Source organism: Saccopteryx bilineata, chromosome 2, assembly GCF_036850765.1.
Source record: "Saccopteryx bilineata isolate mSacBil1 chromosome 2, mSacBil1_pri_phased_curated, whole genome shotgun sequence".
Lineage (NCBI taxonomy): Eukaryota > Metazoa > Chordata > Mammalia > Chiroptera > Emballonuridae > Saccopteryx > Saccopteryx bilineata.
The window spans coordinates 351384883-351406489 of record NC_089491.1 but is presented as its reverse complement, the minus strand read 5'-3'; the positions used below and the strand labels follow the sequence as shown (position 1 = coordinate 351406489).

The following is a 21607-nucleotide window of genomic DNA, read 5'->3' as shown; positions in this document are numbered from 1 at the left end:
ATGGGATATATACTGCTCATAAAAATTAGGGGATATTTCAAAATGAATATAAAGCTATAAAATACCCCCTACTTTTTTTGAGTAGAATTAGGAGATATTTCAAAATGAATATGAAGCTATAAAATATCCCTTAATTTTTGGGAGCAGTATATTTGTTTCATGGGTATAGAGTTCCTGTTTAGGACAAAGAAAAAGTTCTGGAAAGTTAGTGGTGATAGATGCATAAAAATGTGAATCTACTTAATGTTACTGAAATATACATTTAAAAATGGTTAAGATGGGCCCTGGCCAATGCTAGAGCATCGGTCCAGTGTGTGGAAGTCCCAGGTTCAATTCCTGGCCTGGGCACACAGAAGAAGTGCCCATCTGCTTCTCCACCCTTCCTCCTCTCTTTTCTCTCTCTCTCTTTCCCTCCCGCAGCCAAGGCTCCATTGGAGCAAAAGTTGGCCTGGGCACAGAGGATGGCTCCATGGCCTCCACCTCAGGCACCAGAATGGCTCTGGTTGCAACGGAGAAATGCCCCAGATGGACAGAGCATCGCCCCCTAATGGGCATACCGGGTGGATCCCAGTCGGGCACATGCGGGAGTCTGTCTCTCTGCCTCCCTACTTCTCACCTCAGGAAAAAAAATTTTTTTAACAGGTTAGGTTGGCCTGACCAGGAGGTGATGCAGTGGACTAGGAGACATAGGACTCACGTTTGAAACCCCGAGGCCACCAGCTTGAGCACAGGCTCATCTGGCTTGAGCGCAGGGTTGCTGACTTAAGCATGGGATCATAGACATGATCTCATGGTCTCTGGCTTGAGACCAAAGATCGCTGGCTTGAACAAGGGGTCATTCACTCTGCTGTAGTGTTCCCCAGACCCCCGGTCAAGGCATATATAAGAAAGCAATCAATGAACAACTAAGGTGCTGCAACAAAGAATTGATGCTTCTCATCTCTCTTCCCTTCCTGCATGTCCATCCCTCTCTCTGTTTCTCTCTCTAACTAAAGAAATGGTTAAGATGATAAATTTTGTTGTATACACATTGCCACAATTAAAAAAAACAAACCTGGAAACAGGCACTATAATTTAATAAGGTGTAGTATGGAGGAAGTTTCTTTCCATTTTCCACAATTCATTAAATAAAGGCTTTATATAATAAGAAGGAAACTAGACTTTCTAATAATGGAAGAAACACATGTAAACTATAATTATGAGAAAACTTAAATGCTTAACTTTAATACTTATAGTCCTAGAGAACTATAAATTTAATGCTGAATTAGTGTATTTATTGATTTAAATACTAATCTCCATTAATAGACTAATTTCAATTAATCTGAATCTGTGCCAATAAGAGCAATATTTATACCACTTGTTTATGATTAGCCTATGTACTCATACAAAATAAGAATGTATCAAACATGCTAACATCCAAGAAGGCTTAATGTTTTTAAGAGAACACATACAGATCAGATAGCTTCATTTACCTGTTATTTTCCCTAAAAAGATAGTCAAGCACCATAAAAAGTCCTTTGAGCATTATTTGAGTTGAAGCACTGATAATAGGTACTTCTATTGCCTCCTCTTTACCATGAATTGATAAGGCCTTTTCTTCTTTTTGAAGTACAGCAGAAAAATGTCCCTATAAGAAATTACAATATTAGGTATACTGGGGGAGAGGGGTAAAGGAGTAAAACAAATTTCTCAAAACTACAATGAAACCCAAATGAAATATACACTGAATTTTTAAACAAACATTATTAATACACAAGTGCTAACAATATACTTTAGGTTCCCACATATTCCCAAATTTTCTTCGAAGACCTTTAATAAAATTATACATTTAGAAGGTTCATTACTTCTTTTGGCAATCAGGGTATTATTTAGTTCTCTTAAAAAGTAATGAACTACAGCTAGTTGGCTCAGTGGTAGAGCATTGGCCTGGCGTGCAGGAGTCCCAGGTTCGATTCCCGGCCAGGGCACACAGGAGAAGTGCGGATCTGCTTCTCCACCCTTCCCCCTCTCCTTCCTCTCTGTCTCTCTCTTCCCCTCCCGCAGCCAAGGCTCTGTTGGAGCAAAGTTGGCCCAGGTGCTGAGGATAGCTCTATGGCCTCTGCCTCAGGCGCTAGAATGGCTCTGGTTGCAACAGAGCATCGCCCACTGGTGGGCATGTCGGGTGAATCCCGGTCAGGCGCATGTGGGCGTCTGTCTGACTGCCTCCCTGTTTCCAACTTCAGAAAAAGACCAAAAAAAGTAATGAACTACATAAAAATGTATCTACTAAATGGTTTCTTCAAAAAGGGTAAAAGAGTTGATATGCTACCTAAATGCCTAAATTATTTTCAGAGTACTCTGATGCTTACAATATGACTATACTACAAACAAAATTAAAAGAATGACTCATAGGTAATTCTAAAATTCAAATGGCAAACAAAGTCTAAGAATAGCCAAGATCATTCCAAAGAAGAACAAAGTGATGATATACCCTGGTAGATAATCTACATTTTTCTAACAGTAATTAACAGATATGACAGTTCAAACAGAATCATTAAATAAAGTACAATCCAGAAATAAATTCACACATGAATAAAAATTAGATATGTGACAGAAATGGCACTATAAATAGAGGGAAAGGACAGACTATTTATTTATTTATTTATTTTTTTATTTTTCTGAAGCTGGAAACGGGGAGAGACAGTCAGACAGACTCCCGCATGCGCCCGACCGGGATCCACCCGGCACGCCCACCAGGGGCGATGCTCTGCCCCTCCGGGGCGTCGCTGTGCCGCGACCAGAGCCACTCTAGCGCCTGGGGCAGAGGCCAAGGAGCCATCCCCAGCGCCCGGGCCATCTTTGCTCCAATGGAGCCTTGGCTGCGGGAGGGGAAGAGAGAGTCAGAGAGGAAGGGGGGGGGGGTGTGGAGAAGCAAATGGGCGCTTCTCCTATGTGCCCTGGCCGGGAATCGAACCCGGGTCCCCCGCACGCCAGGCCGACGCTCTACCGCTGAGCCAACCGGCCAGGGCCAGGACAGACTATTTAGTAAATGATGATAAGAAAATTCATTATCCATACAGAAAATTACATGGATCACTTATATCACAAGATAAACAAAAATGAGTCACACACTGATTGAAAATCTTTATAAAAAAATACTTTAGCCTGGCCTGTGATGGCACAGTGAACAGAGTGCTGATGTGGAATACTGAGGTCGCCAGTTCGAAACCCTAGGCTTGCCTGGTCAAGATATAACAAGCAAACAATGAACAACTAAAATAAAACAACTATAAGTTGATACTTCTTGCTCCCCATCCCCTCTCCTCTCTCTGTAAAATCAATAAATAAAATCTTAAAAAAAGAGTACTTCAACACTTTTAGAAGAAAATATAGCACAAGATAAGGAAAGATAGCTGAAATAAAACTCAAATATGACAATTCATTTAAAAAACTGATAAATTTGAATGCACTAAAATAAAAATCTTTTGAAATATACTATAAACCATACACATAAGAATATACATTCAATGCCATAGCAATAAAGAATTATTATTTTGAATATGTAAAGAAAATAGTCAGTGATATATCCAAAGATACATTTTCAAGGATGTTCAAATCAGAACTGTTTCTTATTCTGCAAAAACCTATATTTCCAAATACCAGATTAATCAAATATGTGCAAGGACAAAAATGCTACACTGAAGCTTTTTATTTTTAATAAAAAGAGGCTACAAATAAAAATCTATTATATGGGAAATATATTTAAAGCTAATATATGCACAAAAGGCATAGGTAAACAAATCCAAAAGTGAATCATTAGGTTTATGAGTCTTTATTTTCTTTTGTAACTTTCTGTATTTTTCAAATTTTTTTCTTTTGACATATTTTATTTGTATACTTTTTATTAGAAACTAATATATAGAGGCCCTGGCCAGTTGGCTCAGTGGTAGAGCGTTGGCCTGGCGTGCAGGAGTCCCGGGTTCGATTCCCGGCCAGGACACACAGGAGAAGCGCCCATCTGCTTCTCCACCCCTCCCCCTCTCTTTCCTCTCTGTCTCTCTCTTCCCCTCCTGCAGCCAAGGCTTCATTGGAGCAAAGTTGGCCCGGGTGCTGAGGAAGGCTCTGTGGCCTCTGCCTCAGGCACTAGAATGGCTGTGATTGCAGCAGAGCTATGCCCCAAGATGGGCAGAGCATAGCCCCCTGGTGGGCAAGCCAGGTGGATCCCGGTCAGGCGCATGTGGGAGTCTGTCTGACTGCCTTCCCGTTTCCAACTTCAGGAAAAAAAACACTAATATATGGAGAGCACTAATCTTGTTTATATAGCTCACCAATCACATATACACACCCCTTAACCCCCATGTAACTAACACTCATTCAGGATACAAAATATTTCTTGAATCCAGATGGGTCCCTTTCACACCTTCGCAGCGCAAACTGCTCCTTACCCCTACATCATGGTAACCAGTATTCTGACATCTATTATCACAATTATGTTTGTCTGTTCTTAAATTTCATAAAAATAAAAGCATAGTTTGTACTCTTTGTGTCTGGTTCCTTTTATTCAACATTATGTCTATAACATTCACTCATACGTTGTAGTGACAGTGGTTCTTTTTTTAATTGCAATGTAGTTGTCCACTATATGAATTATCCCACAATTTATCTATTTTACTGTTGTTATGAATAATCTTTAAAATGCAAAACATTTATGAAAAAAATCATAAAAAGATGTCACAGTATGGAAAAATATTTATAATACTACATTAATTTTTAAAATGCAGGGCAAAAATTATAAGAATAGTTTGATTAAAATATTTATTTGAATACTTATATTCCCAAAATATTAGTTGTGATTATGTTGGCAACAGTTGTTATCTTTCTGAGATCAGAAACCTCTTTAAATCTGTAAGGAAAACTATAAAACTCTGATTTTAAAAAATCAAAGAAAATATAAATAAATGGAGAAATACTCCATGTTCAGAAAATAGAAAGACTCAGTACTGTTCAAATGTTCTTCTTACCTTGATTTATAGGTTCAATTTAATCCCAAACAAAATCCAAGTAAGTTATTTTGTGGATATTGACAAACTTATCAAAGTTTGTATAGAAAGACAAACACATAATAGCCAACACAATTTTAGAAGAACCAAGTCAGAGGGCTGACACTGCCTGACTTTAAGACTTATCATAAAGCTATAGTAATCAAGACAATGTGATATTGATGAAGGAAAAAATAGATCCATGGAAAAGAATAGAGCCCAGAAACAGACCCATATAAATACTGCCAGTTGATCTTTGACAAAGAGAAAAAGCAATAAAATGGAGCAAAACTAGTCTCTTCAATAAATAGCGCTGAAAGAACAAACATCTACATACAAAGAAATTAATCTAGACCTAGACCTTACAGCCTTCACAAAAATTAACTCAGAATCCATCACAGACTTAAATGTAAAATGCCAAACTATAAAATTTCTAGAAGAAAATCTAGGTGACTTTGAGTTTGGTGATGAGATTTAAGATGCGGCATCAGAAGCATCAAAGAAAAAAAATCCGTAAGTTGAACTTTATGAAAACTAAACACTTAAAACTAAAAAGTGTGAAAGATGTGCTGTCAATAGAATAAAAAGACAAGCCACAGGCTGGGAAATTATATTTGCAACACATATTTGATGAATAACTTGTAACAAAGTATGCAAAGAATTCTTAAAACTCAACAAGAAAACAAACCCAATTGAAAGGTAGGTAGGCCTGGCCTGCAGTGGTGCAGTACATAAGATTATCAACCCAGAATGCTGAGGTTGCCAGTTCAAAACCCTGGGCTTGCCTGGTCAAGGCACATATGACAAGCAACGAATGAACAACTCAAGTGAAGCAGCTTTGAGTTAATACTTCTCCCTGTCCCCACTCCTCTCTCTGTAAAGAAAGAAGGAAGGGAGGAAAGGAGGGAGGGAGAGCAGAAGGGAAGGAGGGAGGTAGGCATGTAGGCAGGCAGGCAGGCTAAAGATCTGAAAGGAACAACAGAAACTCTCATTCACTGCTGGTAGGAATCTAAAATGGTACTCTGGAAGACAGTTTAGCAGTTTCTTGAAAAGCTAAACTTAGTCTTACCATAAAATCCAGCAAACATGCTCCTAATGTTTACCCAAATGAGAAGAAAGCATGTTTACATAAAAACATGCACACAAATGTTTATAGCGGCACTATTCATAATTGCAAAAACTTGGAAGCCACCAATATATTCTTTAGTAGTAGAATGGATAAACAACTGTGGTACATATATACAATGAATATTGTTCAGCAATAAAAAGTAACAAGCTATCAAGATACAAAAAAGACACATAAGGACCTTTAAATGCATACTGTTAAGGGAAAGAAGCCTGTGTATAAAGACCACATATCATATGATTTCAAATACAAGACATTTTGGAAAACACAAAATATAGTCAGTAGTTCCCAGGGGGATTTAATAAGGGAAATGAGGTGTAGTGAAGAAATAAGTAAGTGCAGCACAAAAAACCTTTAAGGCAGTGCAAAATTCTGTATGATACTATATTGGTAGATACATGTCTGTTTTTATCAAGTCATAGAACTATACAACACAAAGAGTGTATCATAATGTAAACTATAGACTTTAGTTTACAATGTAACAATATTGGTTCAACTGTATTAAAGCACTCTACTATTGCACTATGTTAAATAGGAAAAATAGTAGTATCCATGTGTAGGGATGTTCATTAGGGGGATTAGCATGAGTATTGTCCTTTCTGCTAATTTTTCTGTAAATCTAAAATAAGCATTCTAAAAATTAAACACTTCTTCCCTAACCCGGTGGTAGTGCAGTGGATAGAGTGTCGGCCTGGGATCTTGAGGACCCAAGTTCCAAACTGCAAGGTTGTTGGCCTGAGCACAAGGTCGTCAGTTTGAGTGAAAGCTCATCTGGCTTGAGCATGGGTCACTGGCTTGAGCAGCATGGGATCATACACATGACCCTATGGTCGCTGGCTTGAGTCCAAAGGTCAATGGCTTGCAGCCCAAGGTCATTGGCTTGAGCAAGGGTTACTTCTTCAGTTGGAGCCCCCAATCAAGGCACAAAGGAGAAAGCAATCAATGAACCACTAAGGTGCCTCAACTATGAGTTGATGCTTCTCATCCCTCTTCCTGTCTATCTGTCCCTGTCTGTCCCTTTGTCTCTCTCTCTCATTAAAAAAAAAAAAAATTTAAATAAACTCTTAAATATATAATTAAGAAAAAATGAAAAGAAAAACATTCTCATCTGGAAAAAAAAAACCTCTTTGAGAAAACATGTCATAAAACCTCTATTCAGAAAAATATACAAAAGTACATACTCGTTCCATTTTGCATACAATTTCATAATGTTCACAATAGCTCATAGCCCCCTTATGATCTCCATCAACCCAGGTTTATAACCTCTAAATTAGAAGAACAAAATATGAATTTATCTTTTTATTTTTCCAAATTTTTAACTTTTAAAATTGACAAAATAAATTTAAAACCTAAAATTATTGACTTTTTATCTTTGAGCAAGCAATTAATTCCTTTAAGCTTCATTTCCTTCAAACTAAATAATGCTACTTTTTCATTCATAATTTATGTCACCACATATATGATTATCAAACTTACATAATAAAATTTAAAAAGAATTAAATTGCTATGTTATTTTTATCCTGAATAAGTTTTTTCACTATTAATCATTTCTAATTCACTAAATGCATTTCCACAGTAAGAAAATAAATCTTACCTGCAAAATGGGAAAAGTAGCAGTGGTGATGCCCATTTTGTATAAATTTAAGAGCATTTCACTTCCACTCCATATTTTACAGGATGATTCGTAATCCCGTTCCACAAGATGTTCTGAGTTTGCTTCTAACCAACTGAAATAACATAAAACAATTCTACCAACCAGTATCATTCTTTGTGCACCGTTTTCATAGAACAGAGAATTGAGGATGTTAACTGCATTCCTTGTAGCTCTTAAGACAAATGTAGCTTTAGACATCTTTTGCAAAAGCATGCCTATCTCATATTGCCAAGTAAGCATTTACATAGCTAAAAAGCAAGCTTTTATTCAAAAAAGAAAAATATGCATGTGATTTCCAATTGTGTTTTATGGATTCACATTGCTTTACTTGACTGTTTCTCCAAATGAAAGCTGTGTCTTAACAGCACATCCCAAATGCAATAAAACTAAATACAAAACAATCTAATAAAAAATTAAAGTTACACATTAACACAAAAAGAATTACTAGAAAATATATAACTATTCTATTAATATACATACACATGTATACATTCAGTAAGTGCTTAAATGCCTATTATTACACCAGATACTATACTAGGTAGCAGAAATACAGCAATAAATAAAATAGGCAAGGCCCTTATTCTCATGGAAATTACATTCTACTAAAGGGAGAAAGAAATTTAGAAACAAATACATGAACAAGAAAATATGTAGTAATAAGAGCTATAATAAAACTAAATTAGGTTAATGTAAGCTAACTGCTACTTAATTTGAATAGCAAGAAAGCTCTCAGAGGGACACTTATTCTAACAATTGAAGGCAAGATGTACAGAGTCATAGGAAGATCAGAAAATATCATGCAAAGATTCTGAAGTGGTTAACAAATTATCCTCATTTAAGGATGTAAAAGAAAGCCATGTAGTTACCATACAATGGGCAAAAAGGCATAACGGTATGAACCATGTTAGAGTGATAAACAAGAATTAGATGTTAACCAGGATGAGAAATGTGGATTCTATTCAGAGTACAATGGGAAGGTTTTAAATGGAGGATTTTAAATAAGAGATCATCTATTTATGTGTTTAAAAGATGATTCCAGCTGGAGCAATTAATGAACAATTAAAGTACCACATCGAAAAACTGATGCTTCTCAGCTCTCTCCCGTCCTGTCTGTTTCTCCCTGTCTGTCCCCACCCCTTTATCTCCCTCTCACACTAAAAAAAATAATAATAAATAAAAGAAAAGAAAAGAATCCCAGCTTCAAAGTCAGAACAGGTTATAGGAAAAAGGCAGGAGTGGAAGCAGAGCCGTAGTATGAGGCTATTACAGTATCTTAGCTGAGAGATGATTATGGGATGGTAGATACGAGATTGAAGGATTTGGGATATTATGCAGGTGGCATTTACAAAAATTTAGTAGTAAACTGAATGATGTGGGACAGTAATCAAGGCAACTTACTAGGCTCTAGCTGGTTGGCTCAGTGGTAGAGCATCAGCCCAGAATGTGGATTCAGTTCCCAGTCAGGGTACACAGGAGGAGCACTCATTTGCTCCTCCACCCCTGCCCCTCTTGCTTCTCTCTCTCTTCCCCTCCTGCAGCCATGGCTCAATTGGAATGAGTTAGCCCCAAGTGCTAAGGACGGTACCATGACCTCTGCCTCATGTGCTAAGAGCTCAGTTGCTGAGCAACGGAGCTACGACAGAGCATCGCCCCCTAGTGAGCTTGCCCTGTAAATCCCGGTCGGGGCGCATGAGGGAGTCTGTCTCTGCCTCCCCTCATCTCACTGAATTTAAAAAAGAAGACTACTTACTTAAGCCCTGGCCAGTTTGCTCAGTGAACAGAGTGTCAGTCCAGCATATGAACTTCTGGATTCATACCCGGTCAGGGCACACACATGAAAAGCAACCATCTGCTTCACTCCCTTTCCCTCTCCCCCATCTCTCTCTTCCCTGGTTGCAGCCAGTAGCTACACTGGTTCGAGCGTTGGCCCCATGTGCTAAGGATAGCTTGGTTGATTCCAGCATCAGCCCCAGACGGGGGTTGCCAGGTGAATCCCGGTCGGGGAACATGTGGTAGCCTATCTCCATTTCTCTCACTTAAAAATACAAAAGATTACTTAAGATTTTTGACTTGAAAAACTGGTTAGTAGTGTGTGCTTAGATGAAAAGGATGATGGGGAGTAAGTAGGAAAAGGGAATAAATACAGATGGATATATGAATATAGCATTCCAGGGAGAGTTTTGGGCTTCATTACATAGATATGATCAATCATTAACTCAATTTCTAGTCCCTCTTCCCTACCCAGAGGGGAGGTGGGGCTGAAAGTTCCAAGTTTCTATCACAGCTTGGACTTTCTAGTGACCAGGCCTCCTCCAGAAGCCCAACAATCATTGCCTTATTAGAACAAAAGGCAGTCCTAGCACCCAGTAAATCCCAAGGGATTTGGGAGCTCTGTGTTAGGTACTGGGGAGAGAGATGCCTGGTCAAAGTTTACTAACTCTAAAATACTCTGGAATAATAAAACACTAATAGAAAAATGGTCTTACTTAATGAGGCTGTAGCACACAGCTTGTAGGGGTTCATGGTCTTTCTTCCTTATGTTATTGTTAACCATACTATCTAGTTCATCTCGAGCAAAACGAAGCTGGACTTCCGTTATACTGTAACTTGCTGATTCCCGAGCACAATCCTCAATGTTATGAGCTTCATCTAAAATGACAACCTGTTCTTTCAGATTGATATCCATCTGTAAGATTAAAAAAAAATTTCCTGTAAAACTTTCAGCAAAATGAATTTAACAGCCATAAGCAAGATATTTCATTTAAAAATTTATACTATAGGTCAGTATTGTTAGTGCAATTATATACACAACTGCCTTTAGGTTTTAAAACTTCTAGAGCACTAAAGCCAACCAAATATCAGCTCAACATCACAGAATTAAATTCTTTGCAAACCTATCACAACCAAAATAATGTGTTAAGTGAGCCTGAATAAAATGACACAAAGGGGTACAAAAACCCACTATGAAGGAATCTCCAACATAATTTTAAAAGCAGGTAAAACTTTTAAAACTAAAATAACAAGATTCAAAAGACTCTCAAAAAATTAATGTAATATATATGTATCTTTTGTTTTAGTCCATACTTCATTCTGAGAACCACTCTTCCCCAACTCCCATGTGATGTTGGTAGGACTGTTGATCTGTTAATCAAGGGACAGCACCACTTTTATAACATAGGTAGACACAGAGACTGGGCTTATCAATTAAATAAAGTACCCCATCCCTACATGGTCACAATGATTGGTTCAAGAATGAATATGAAATATACACTAGGCCTATCAAGAGTAATTTGGAGTGACTAATATAAGAAGAGCATGTTCTTTTCCCCAGGTTAGCTAGCTAACTATGGTTACCATTGTTCCCAATGAAAAAAATTTGCCTGAGCATAAAGCCATCACAATGAAACTTAGTCAAGTAGTTTTTCTAAAGCTCTACTGAGATTGAGTTTGTGTCACTTGCAATTGGAAGAGTCCTAATACAAAGAAATGTCATAAAGCAACTGTCAATGAGTTACTCTGGGACCAGGAAAATGGCAAAAGAATAGGTGGAAGTTACAACTCCCACCTTCCAGAACCAAAGTGGATTACAACTTAACTTAGAGACAATCATCCTGAAAAACCAACTTTGGACTAAACTAAGAGGAATCTATAACCAAGAATCAGGCCCTGGCCGGTTGGCTCAGTGGTAGAGTGTTGGCCTGGCGTGCAAGGGGTCCCGGGTTCGATTCCCGGCCAGGGCACACAGGAGAGGCGCCCATCTGCTTCTCCACCCCTCCCCCTCTCCTTCCTCTCTGTCTCTCTCTTCCCCTCCCGCAGCCGAGGCTCCATTGGAGCAAAGATGGCCCGGGCGCTGGGGATGGCTCCTTGGCCTCTGCCCTAGGCACTAGAGTGGCTCTGGTCGCAACAGAGTGATGCCCTGGAGGGGCAGAGCATCGCCCCCTGGTGGGCGTGCTGGGTGGATCCCGGTCGGGCGCATGCGGGAGTCTGTCTGACTGTCTCTCCCCGTTTCCAGCTTCAGAAAAATACAAAATAAATAAATAAATAAATGAAAATATAACCAAGCATCAGCGTAGAAGCCACATCGAGACTGGTAGGAAGGGCGGAGATGCGGAAAGACTGCCCTGCTCTCAGGAGCAAGAGGCAGACTGGAAGGTCTCTCACAGCTAGGTGGGTTGCCCAGAGAACTGTGGGTCCTCAGTCCCAGGACCGGAACCCTAGCCTGGAACCCCAGAGACTAGAGGAGGCATATGGACAGTATTTAACTGAAAGAAGAGCTGGGTACTGTTTGCGAGAGGGAGATAGAACTCTCAAATCCAGGCTCTGTATTAAAGGGATTGCACAGAAAACCTTGTTCACACCCACTTACCCGGGGTTCCAGAAGCGGGGAGCTCCAAGAGGACTGGAGTTGCAAAAGGAGAGTGTAGTCTCAGGGTCACAGGGAGAGACTGTGGGGGACAGCCACCTGACCTCTGTACTGGGTCACACACTAAACCTAAAGTGGCCATTTTTCCTGGGAGAACCAAGCTAGCAAAGGGAAGCAATTACCCCGCCCACCAGAGGCTCTTCTGCTCTAGTCAGTGCAAAGAGAGGCTTAGAAGCAGGAGGCACATCAGAGACACAGGTTTTGAGTGCTGAGGTCTTGGATACACTGCCCTCCCAAACTGCTGAGTACTCTCCGAAGGGTGGGAGGGCCGGGCTGTGATGCTCAGGCTGTGCAGCAGCAGAGGGCAGAGCCCGGCAGCCCAGGCAGCGTGGGTGAGAGATAGAGCCTGGAGAAGCCTCCCACATGCCCATGCTTGAAGGGGTGGAGCCCGCTGGGCGACGCAAGGGGCAGAGCCCGGAGAGAGGTCTCACACACCAGCAGGGGGTGCCGAGCCTGGCGAGGCAAGGAATCCTCTGCAGCAGCAGGGCAGCCCCATTGGGCACCCAGAGCTGTGGCCCGCACGCCCGGCAGTGTCAGTGCCCAAGCGCCTGAGGAGGCTGTGGCAGCAGGGGCCGGTAGAAAAAACACACCTCAGGAATAGAGAGGCTACACACACTGGCCAAGAGTAGATAAAAGCCAGCCTGGGAGTGCAGCTGATATTTACAAAGGCATCAGGACCTAGCAGAGGCAGCCAGAAATTCTGGATTGCCTGTTGCTCCAAGAAGGTTGCTAGGACCAGTCAGATGCAGTGACCTCCACTAGTCTATGCCAAGTTCTGGCCAGGGAGGTCCAGGGCTGGCACATCCGCAGCCAGATACGGAGAGCATCAGCTCAGGACCTAACAACCCTAGTTAGAATGGTATCTCAAGGAAAGGTTCCTCACACCTGACCCAGCTAAGACATAGAAAACATTGTCACAAACAGCAAAAAGAACAGTAGCAGCAGACAAGTAGCCTACAGCAGATTGCAAATAACAGCTGAGGCCAACCCAAGAAGATATAGAAACAACACAACAGAAAGCTGGAAGCAGACAACACTAACCCTATATTCAGCTAGCTACACAAAAACACATCCAAAAAAGCAGTCTAGACAGAGACAAAATGGGAAGACAGAGAAATGCAATTCAAATGAATCAACAAGTGAAATCCCCAGAAAAAGAAAAAAAATGAGTTGGAAATAGCCAAGATACCAGAGAGTTTAGAATAAAGATTGTTAGTATACTAAAGGATCTTAGAGTAACAATAGATAGACATAACAAGCATCTAAACAAAGAGATAGTAAGCATCAAAAAAGATACTGAAATCATAAAAAAGAATCAGACAGAAATGACAAACACAATATCAGAAATAAAGACTACACTAGAAGAAATTAAAAGCAGGCTGGATGAAGCAGAGGATCAAATCAGCAATTTAGAGGACAATATAAGCAAAAGCACAGCAGTAGAACAGTAAAAAGAAAAGAGAATCAAAAAGTGTGAGGAAACTCTAAGAGAGGTCTGTGACAACATGAGGAGAAACAACATCCGTATCATAGGGGTTCCTGAAGGAGAAGACAAAAGAACAAGGGATAGAGAACCTGACTGAACAAATCATAGCTGAAAAACTTCCCTAAATGGATGAAGAAAAAAGTCACACAAGTTCAAGAACCACAGAGAATCCCATTAAAGAAGAACACAAAGAAACCTACACCAAGACACATCATAATTAAAATACCAAAGCTAACAGATAAAGAAAGAATACTAAAAGATGCAAGAGAAAAGTAGTCAATCACCTACCTACAGAGGAGCCCCCAAAGGATGACATCTGACTTCTCAACAGAAACACTTGAGGCCAGAAGGGAATGGCAAGAAATATTCAAAGTAATGCAAAACAAGAGCCTACAACCAAGACATCTTTATCCAGCAAGGCTATCATTTAAAATTGAAGGAGAAATAAAAAGCTTCCCAGACCAAACAAAACAAAACAAACTCAAGGAATTCATTACAACCAAACCAATGCTGCAAGAAATGTTAAGGGGCCTGCTGTAAACAGAACAAAGGGGAAAAAAAACTAGTAAAAGAGAAATGTAGATTTAAATCTAGTAAAAGAGGAATGTAGATTAAAGAATAAAATGGCAATAAACAACTACATATCAATAATAACCTTAAATGTAAATGGATGAAATGCTTCAATCAAAAGACATAGGGTAGCTGCATGGATAAGAAAACAGGACCCGTACATATGCTGTCTACAAGAGACTCACCTCAAAACAAAAGATACCATAGACTACAAGTAAAGGAATAGAAAAAAATATTTCATGCAAATGAAAATGAGAAAAAAGCTGGGGTAGCAATACTTGTATCTTTAAAACAAAGGCTATAGTAAGGGATAAAGAAGGTCACTACATAATGAAAAAGAGAGCAATCCAACAGGAATATATAACCATTATAAATATCTATGCGCCTAATATAAGAGCACCTAAATATATAAAGTAGATTTTGATGGACATAAAGGGTGAGATAAACAGCAATACTATATACTAGTAGGGGATTTCAATACCCCACTAACATCAAGAAAAAAAATTAACAAAGAAACAGCAGAATTAAAGGACACACTAGATCAACTGGATTTAATATATATCTTCAGAACCTTTCACCCTAAAGCAGCAGAATATACATTCTTTTCACGTGCTCATGGTACATTCTCTAGGATAGACCACGTTAGGACACAAAAGGAGTCTCAATAAATTTAGGAAGATTGAAATCGTATCAAGTACCTTCTCTAATGACAATAGCATGAAACTAGAAATCAACTACAATAGAAAAACTGAAAAACATTCAAACACTTGGAAACTAAATAGCATGTTATTAAATAACGAATGGGTTAATAAGATCAAGGAAGAAATAAAAAATTTCCTTGAAACAAATGAAAATGAACATACAACTCAAAATTTATGGGACACAGCAAAAGCAGTCCTGTGAGGGAAGTTCACAGCATTATAAGCACACCTTAAGAAGCTAGAAAAAGCTCAAATAAACAACTTAACCCAGCATCTAAAAGAACTAGAAAAAGAACAGCAAGTAAAGCCCAGAGGAAGTAGAAGTAAGAAAATAATAAAGATCAGAGTGAAAATAAATGACATAGAGGCTAATAAAACAATACAGAGGATCAATAAAACCAAGAGCTGTTCTTTGAAAAGGTAAACAAGACTGATGAACCTTTAACCAGATTCACCAAGAAAAAAAGAGAGGACTCAAATAAATAAAATTAGAAATGAGAGTGGAGAAGTAACAACTGACACAGCAGATTTTCAAAGAATTGTAAAAAAATACTACGAAGAACTATATGTCATAAAATTAGACAACCTAGGTGAAATGGACAAATTCCTTGAAACATATAATCTTTCAAAAATCAATCTGGAAGAAACAGAAAACCTTAACAAACCAATTACAACAAATGAGATCAAAACAGTTATCAAAAAACTCCCAACAAACAAAAGCCCTGGGACAGATGGCTTCACAGGTGATTCTACCAAATATTCAAATAAGAATTAACTCCTATCATTCTCAAGTTATTTTAAAAAATTCAAGAGGAGGGAAGATTTCCAAGCTCCTTTTATGAGGCAAGCATAATCCTTATTCCAAAACCAGGCAAAGACAATACAAAGAAAGAAAACTGTAAGCCAAAATCCCTGATGAACTTAGATGCTAAAATTCTCAACAAAATATTAGCAAACCGGATCCAGCAATACATGAAAAAAATCATACATCATGATCAAATGGGATTTAGTCTGGGAAAGCAAGGCTGGTACAATATATATAAATAAATCAATGTGATTCATCATATTAAAAAAGGAAGGAGAAAAATCACACAATAATACTAATAGATGCAGAAAAGCATTTGATAAAATCCAGCACCCATTTATGATCAAAACTTTCAGCACAGTGGGAATAAACGGAACATACTTCAACATGATAAAGGCCATCTATGACAAATCCACAGCCAACATCATAATCAATGGGCAAAAATTAAAAGCAATACTCTTAAGATCAGGAACAAGGCAGGGGTGTCCCATTTCATCACTCTTATTCACCATAGTTCTGGAAGTCCTAGCCACAGCGATCAGACAACAAGAAGAAATAAAAGGCATCCAACTTGAAAAAGAAGAAGTAAAACTATCATTACTTGCTGATCATATGATACTGTACATAGAAAACCCTAGTCTCAAGTCAAAAAACTACTGGACCTGATAAATGAATTCAGCAAGGTGGCAGGATATAAAATTAATATTCAGAAATCAGAGGCATTTTTATACACCAACAATGAACTGTCTGAAAGAGAAATTAAGAAAACAATCCCCTTCACTATTGCAACAAAAAAAAAAAAATAAAGTACCTAGGAGTAAATTTAACCAAGGAGGTTAAAGACTTATACTCAGAAAATTATAAAACATTGATAAAAGAAATCAAAGAAGATACAAACAAGTGGAAGATATACCGTGTTCATGAATAGAAAGAATAAATATCATTAAAATGTCTACATTACCCAAAGCAATTTATAAATTCAATGCAATTCCTATTAAAATACCAATGACATACTTCAAAGATATAGAACAAATATTCCAAAAAATTATATGGAACCAAAAGAGAACACAAATAGCCTCAGCAATCTTGAAAAAGAAGAATAAAGTGGCCCTGGCCGGTTGGCTCAGCGGTAGAGCGTCGGCCTAGCGTGCAGAGGACCCGGGTTCGATTCCCGGCCAGGGCACACAGGAGAAGCGCCCATTTGCTTCTCCACCCCTCCGCCGCGCTTTCCTCTCTGTCTCTCTCTTCCCCTCCCGCAGCCAAGGCTCCATTGGAGCAAAGATGGCCCGGGCGCTGGGGATGGCTCTGTGGCCTCTGCCTCAGGCGCTAGAGTGGCTCTGGTTGCAATATGGCGACGCCCAGGATGGGCAGAGCATCGCCCCCTGGTGGGCAGAGCGTCGCCCCTGGTGGGCGTGCCGGGTGGATCCCGGTCGGGCGCATGCGGGAGTCTGTCTGACTGTCTCTCCCTGTTTCCAGCTTCAGAAAAATGAAAAAAAAAAAGAAGAATAAAGTGGTTGGTATCACACTTCCTGATATCAAGTTACTACAAGGCCATTGTACTCAAAATAGCTTGGTACTGGCATAAGAACAGGCATATAGATCAATGGAACAGAACAGAGAACCGAGAAATAAATCCACAGCTTTATGGACAATTAATATTTGTCAAATGAGGTAAGAGCATACAATGTAGTAAAGACAGTGTCTTTAACAAATTGTGTTGGGAAAATTGGACAGCTACCTGCAAAAAAATGAAACTAGACCACCAACTTACACCATTCACAAAAATAAACTCAAAAATGGATAAAAGACTTAAATGTAAGTCGTGAAACCATAAGCATCTTGGAAGAAAACATAGGCAGTAAGCTCTCTGACATCTCTCACAGCAATATATTTGCTGATTTATTTCCATAGGCAAGTGAAATAAAGGACAGGATGAACAAATGGGACTATATCAAACTAAAAAGCCTTTGCACAGCTAAAGACAAAATGAACAAAGTAAAAAGACAAACCATACAATGGGAGAACATATTCAACAATAAATCTGATAAGGGGTTAATAACCAAAATTTATAAAGAACTTGTAAAACTCAATACCAGGAAGATAAACAATCCAATCAAAAAATGGGCAGAAGAAACGAATAGACACTTCTCCAGAGAGGACATACAGATGGCCAATAGGCAGATGAAAAAATGTTCAACATCACTAATTGTTAGAGAAATGCAAACTAAAACCACAATGAGATACCATCTCAAACCAGTCAGAATGGCGCTCATTAACAAAACAATACAGAATAAGTGCTGGTGAGGATATGGAGAATAGGGAACCCTCCTGCACTGCTGGTGGGAATGCAGACTGGTGCAGCCACTGTGGAAAACAGTATGGAGATTCCTCAAAAAATTAAAAACGGAACTGCCTTTTGACCCAGCCATCCCCCTTTTCGAAATATATCCTAAGAGTACCAAATCACTGATTCAAAAGAAGAAATGCACCCCTATGTTTATGACAGCATTGTTTACAATAGCCAAGATCTGGAAACAGCCCAAGTGTCTGTCAATGGACCAGCGGATTAAAAAGCTGTGGTACATATACACAATGGAATACTACGAGGCCGTGAAAAAGGAGGAAAGCTTACCTTTTGCGACAACCTGGATGGACCTGGAAACTATTATGCTAAGTGAAATAAGCCAGGCAGAGAAAGAAAAATATCATATGACCTCACTCATTTGAGGAATCCAATGAACAATGTAAACAGGAATGGAATAGAGACAGTGGCAGGATCAAAGGGACCAGAGGGAAAGCAGACAGAGGGAAAGGGGATGAGAGGATGGGATTAGAGAAGGGAAACAGATTGGTGAAATTTTACATACATAACACAGTGTTATAGAGAGCAGAAAAGCAAATTCTGGAGGGAAGGGGGAGGGTGAGGGAGAAGGGGGCAAGGAGAGGTTGAGGGGAACACGGGGGTGAGGGGGATGTATTTGGTGAGACACTTGAATCCATGTAAACACAATAAATTTTTAAAAAAATGAGTTACTCTGAGGAAATAATATACAGAGAGTTGAAGGTGACTGAGAAAGACCCATGGAAGAGTAGAAAATACACTGGGGTTGATAGAGGAACAGGATTTGGATAGACAGAGAAGAGGAGGGCATTTCAACACAGGTGTCATCAGAAGCAGAAATTCAGGGGAGAACAAGGCATCCTCAGGGGCCTATTAAGTAATTTTTGAGGGATTCAAGTTGGAAGTTTGCTGCAGCGAAGACTGAAAGGGCAGATTTAAGTCAGACTACTGAACCACTTGAAAGTAAGATTAAGAAATACAAACTTTCCCCTACAAGCAAAGAGCATTAAGAAATTTTTAAGGGGAGGAAAGATTAATAAAAGTACAATAATATCATATTAGAAGACTGATCTGTCATTGATCTGCATAGTTACTCAGAAGATGACGTACGCAAAAGATAATGAAATAAGAGGTGGGATAGTAGGGGTAGTGAAAATAATATCTATTAATTTCAAACTTAAGAAAAAGCTAATGAAAATGTTGTGGTCAGATCTAAAAAGAGATAATAACAATTAAATATACCAAGTTATTCACTTTTTTGGGTCCTATGCTGTAACAACTGAATGTCTCTAAGAAAAACCAGGCAAATAAACACAAATGCTGCATACAAAGTTCACTTTTCTAAAGCTCAAAACATATAAATTTGCATACTCTCTCAACAGTAGTTCTTCAAAACAAACTTTTCAGATAAATGTTTTAAAATAATTTTGTTCAGAAACATGAAGAGTGATAATTATAAATGGGTCTCAACTGGAGGCAATCTTGCCTCCCAACAGATATATGGCCAAGTCTGGAGACATTTTTGTTATAATGTGAGCGTGCTACTGGCATCTAGTGGATAAAACCTGAGATGCTGTTAAACATGCTACAACACACTAGACAGCCTGTCACAACAAAGAATTATACAGCCCAAAATGCCATCACTATTGTTTTTTATTTTATTTTATTTTTTTAAATGAAATGAGAGGTAGGGAGGCAGAGAGATAGAATCCCACATGCACCCCAACTGGGATCCATCCAGCAAGCTCTCTACCAGGGAATGCTCTGCCCATCTGGGGCTGCTGCTCTGTTGCTCAGCAACTGAGCCATCTCAGCCCCTGAGGTGAGGATATGGGGCCATCCTTAGTGCCCAGGGCCAACTTGCTCAAACCATTCAAGCCATGGCTGCAGGAGAAGAGACAGAAAGAGGAGGGAAAAGGGTGAAGAAGCAGATGTTGCTTCCCCTGTGTGCCCTGACCAGGAAATGAACCCAGTACTTCCACACACAGGGCCAACGCTCTACCGCTGAACCAACTGGCCAAAGCCAAAAATGTCATCACTATCAAGGTGATGAAAGACTCTGCTATAATGCTACTTCAGTATGAGGTCCTTAAAAGTAGTTATTACTTTGGAAATTAAAGTGATGAGATCTAAAATTCAGTTTTTACACCTTAGAATGTGTTTGCGGTACTCTAATCTGTTTATACAATTACATAAATTAACTATAAAACAAAAAGTAAAAGACATTAAAACATCTAAAAGCTTTTACATTCACCTCTTATATACCAATAACTAAGGAAAAAAGTTCTAATTTTTACATATTTACTCACACTTTCCCTTATTTGTGCATCCAGAAGATAGTTGTAGGGACAAAATATTATATCAGCATCTTCTGTTAGTTCTCGTGCTGTGTAATATGGACATGCCTTTAGCTTTTTCCCCAAGCTGACGAGTTCTTCGATATCCCAGGCCTTGCACATCCCTTGGAAAGTCTGTAATGTGTGTTGACCACTAATTTTATGAACACCATGATAAAAATAGCAGGATTTTCCCTAAAAACAAATATATAAAATTGAAATGTGAACCAATACTGAAACAGAAGAAATAAAACAGGTTTATCTCAGAATTTTAGGAATATCATTAAAGTCACAAGCAAAGACTTCACAGAGGAGACAAACTATACCACATCTACAGTCGCAACCATTTTATTTTGTTTTATTTTATTTTATTTTAGGTGAGAGGAGGAGAGATAGTGAGGCAGACTCCTGCATGCACCTCAACCAGGATCCACCTGCCAACCCCATCTTGGGCCAATGCTTGAGTACCAAGCTATTTTTAGAACCTGAGGCTGATGCACTCCAACCAGAGCTACAGTGCCTGGGCCCATGCTCAAACCAATAAGGAGGCTTCAGGAGGGGAAGAGAAAGAGAAGGGGGTGAAAACAGATGGTCACTTCTCCTGTGTGCCCTGACCAGGTATCGAACCCAGGAAGTCTTAAGCTGGGCTGATGCTCTGTCTACTGAGCCACCGGCCGGGGCACAATTCCCACCAGTTTAAATACACTGTATTAGTTGACTCAGTAGACCTCCAGAGCAGTATAGCTCTAGATACCTCAAATTGGAGAAATAGGTTTTAACACTTTGAGTAGTACAAATGTTCATGTATATCCTCATGCCTCCTGACCATCCAGAGTACGATTGATTTATTTTAAAAATGTGTAAGGCAACACTAAAAAAGGCAAACATATGTTCTTCTTGTTTCCATAAATTAGTTACCAAACAAACATGATTTTAAGTTAATAAAACTGTAACTGGAACTAATTTCATTTTTGGAAAAAAAAACTCACTCCCACAGGTCAGAGAGCTTAAAAAAACTCAGTACTCAAAGGGTTAGTTATGTTCGCTGTGGCTTTGCTCTGATTAAAGTGATATTAGGATATATATATATATATGTATATATAGATAGATAGATAGATTTTTTTTTTCCTATAATACAAGGGCAATG

At 39.1% G+C, this 21607-nt stretch overlaps 1 protein-coding gene across 1 annotated transcript in view; it reads right to left on the bottom strand.

Annotated features, from left to right (window-relative positions):
* Positions 1 to 21607, bottom strand: part of BRIP1 (BRCA1 interacting helicase 1) — a 152613-nt gene that overhangs the window by 70432 nt on the left and 60574 nt on the right. The window contains exons 8-11 of the mRNA XM_066255327.1: positions 20434 to 20655; positions 10285 to 10484; positions 7739 to 7871; positions 1473 to 1627 (exon numbers count right to left, since the gene is read on the bottom strand). Coding sequence (XP_066111424.1) covers positions 1473 to 1627; positions 7739 to 7871; positions 10285 to 10484; positions 20434 to 20655 — 710 coding nt within the window. The remainder of the gene's footprint in view (positions 1 to 1472; positions 1628 to 7738; positions 7872 to 10284; positions 10485 to 20433; positions 20656 to 21607) is intronic.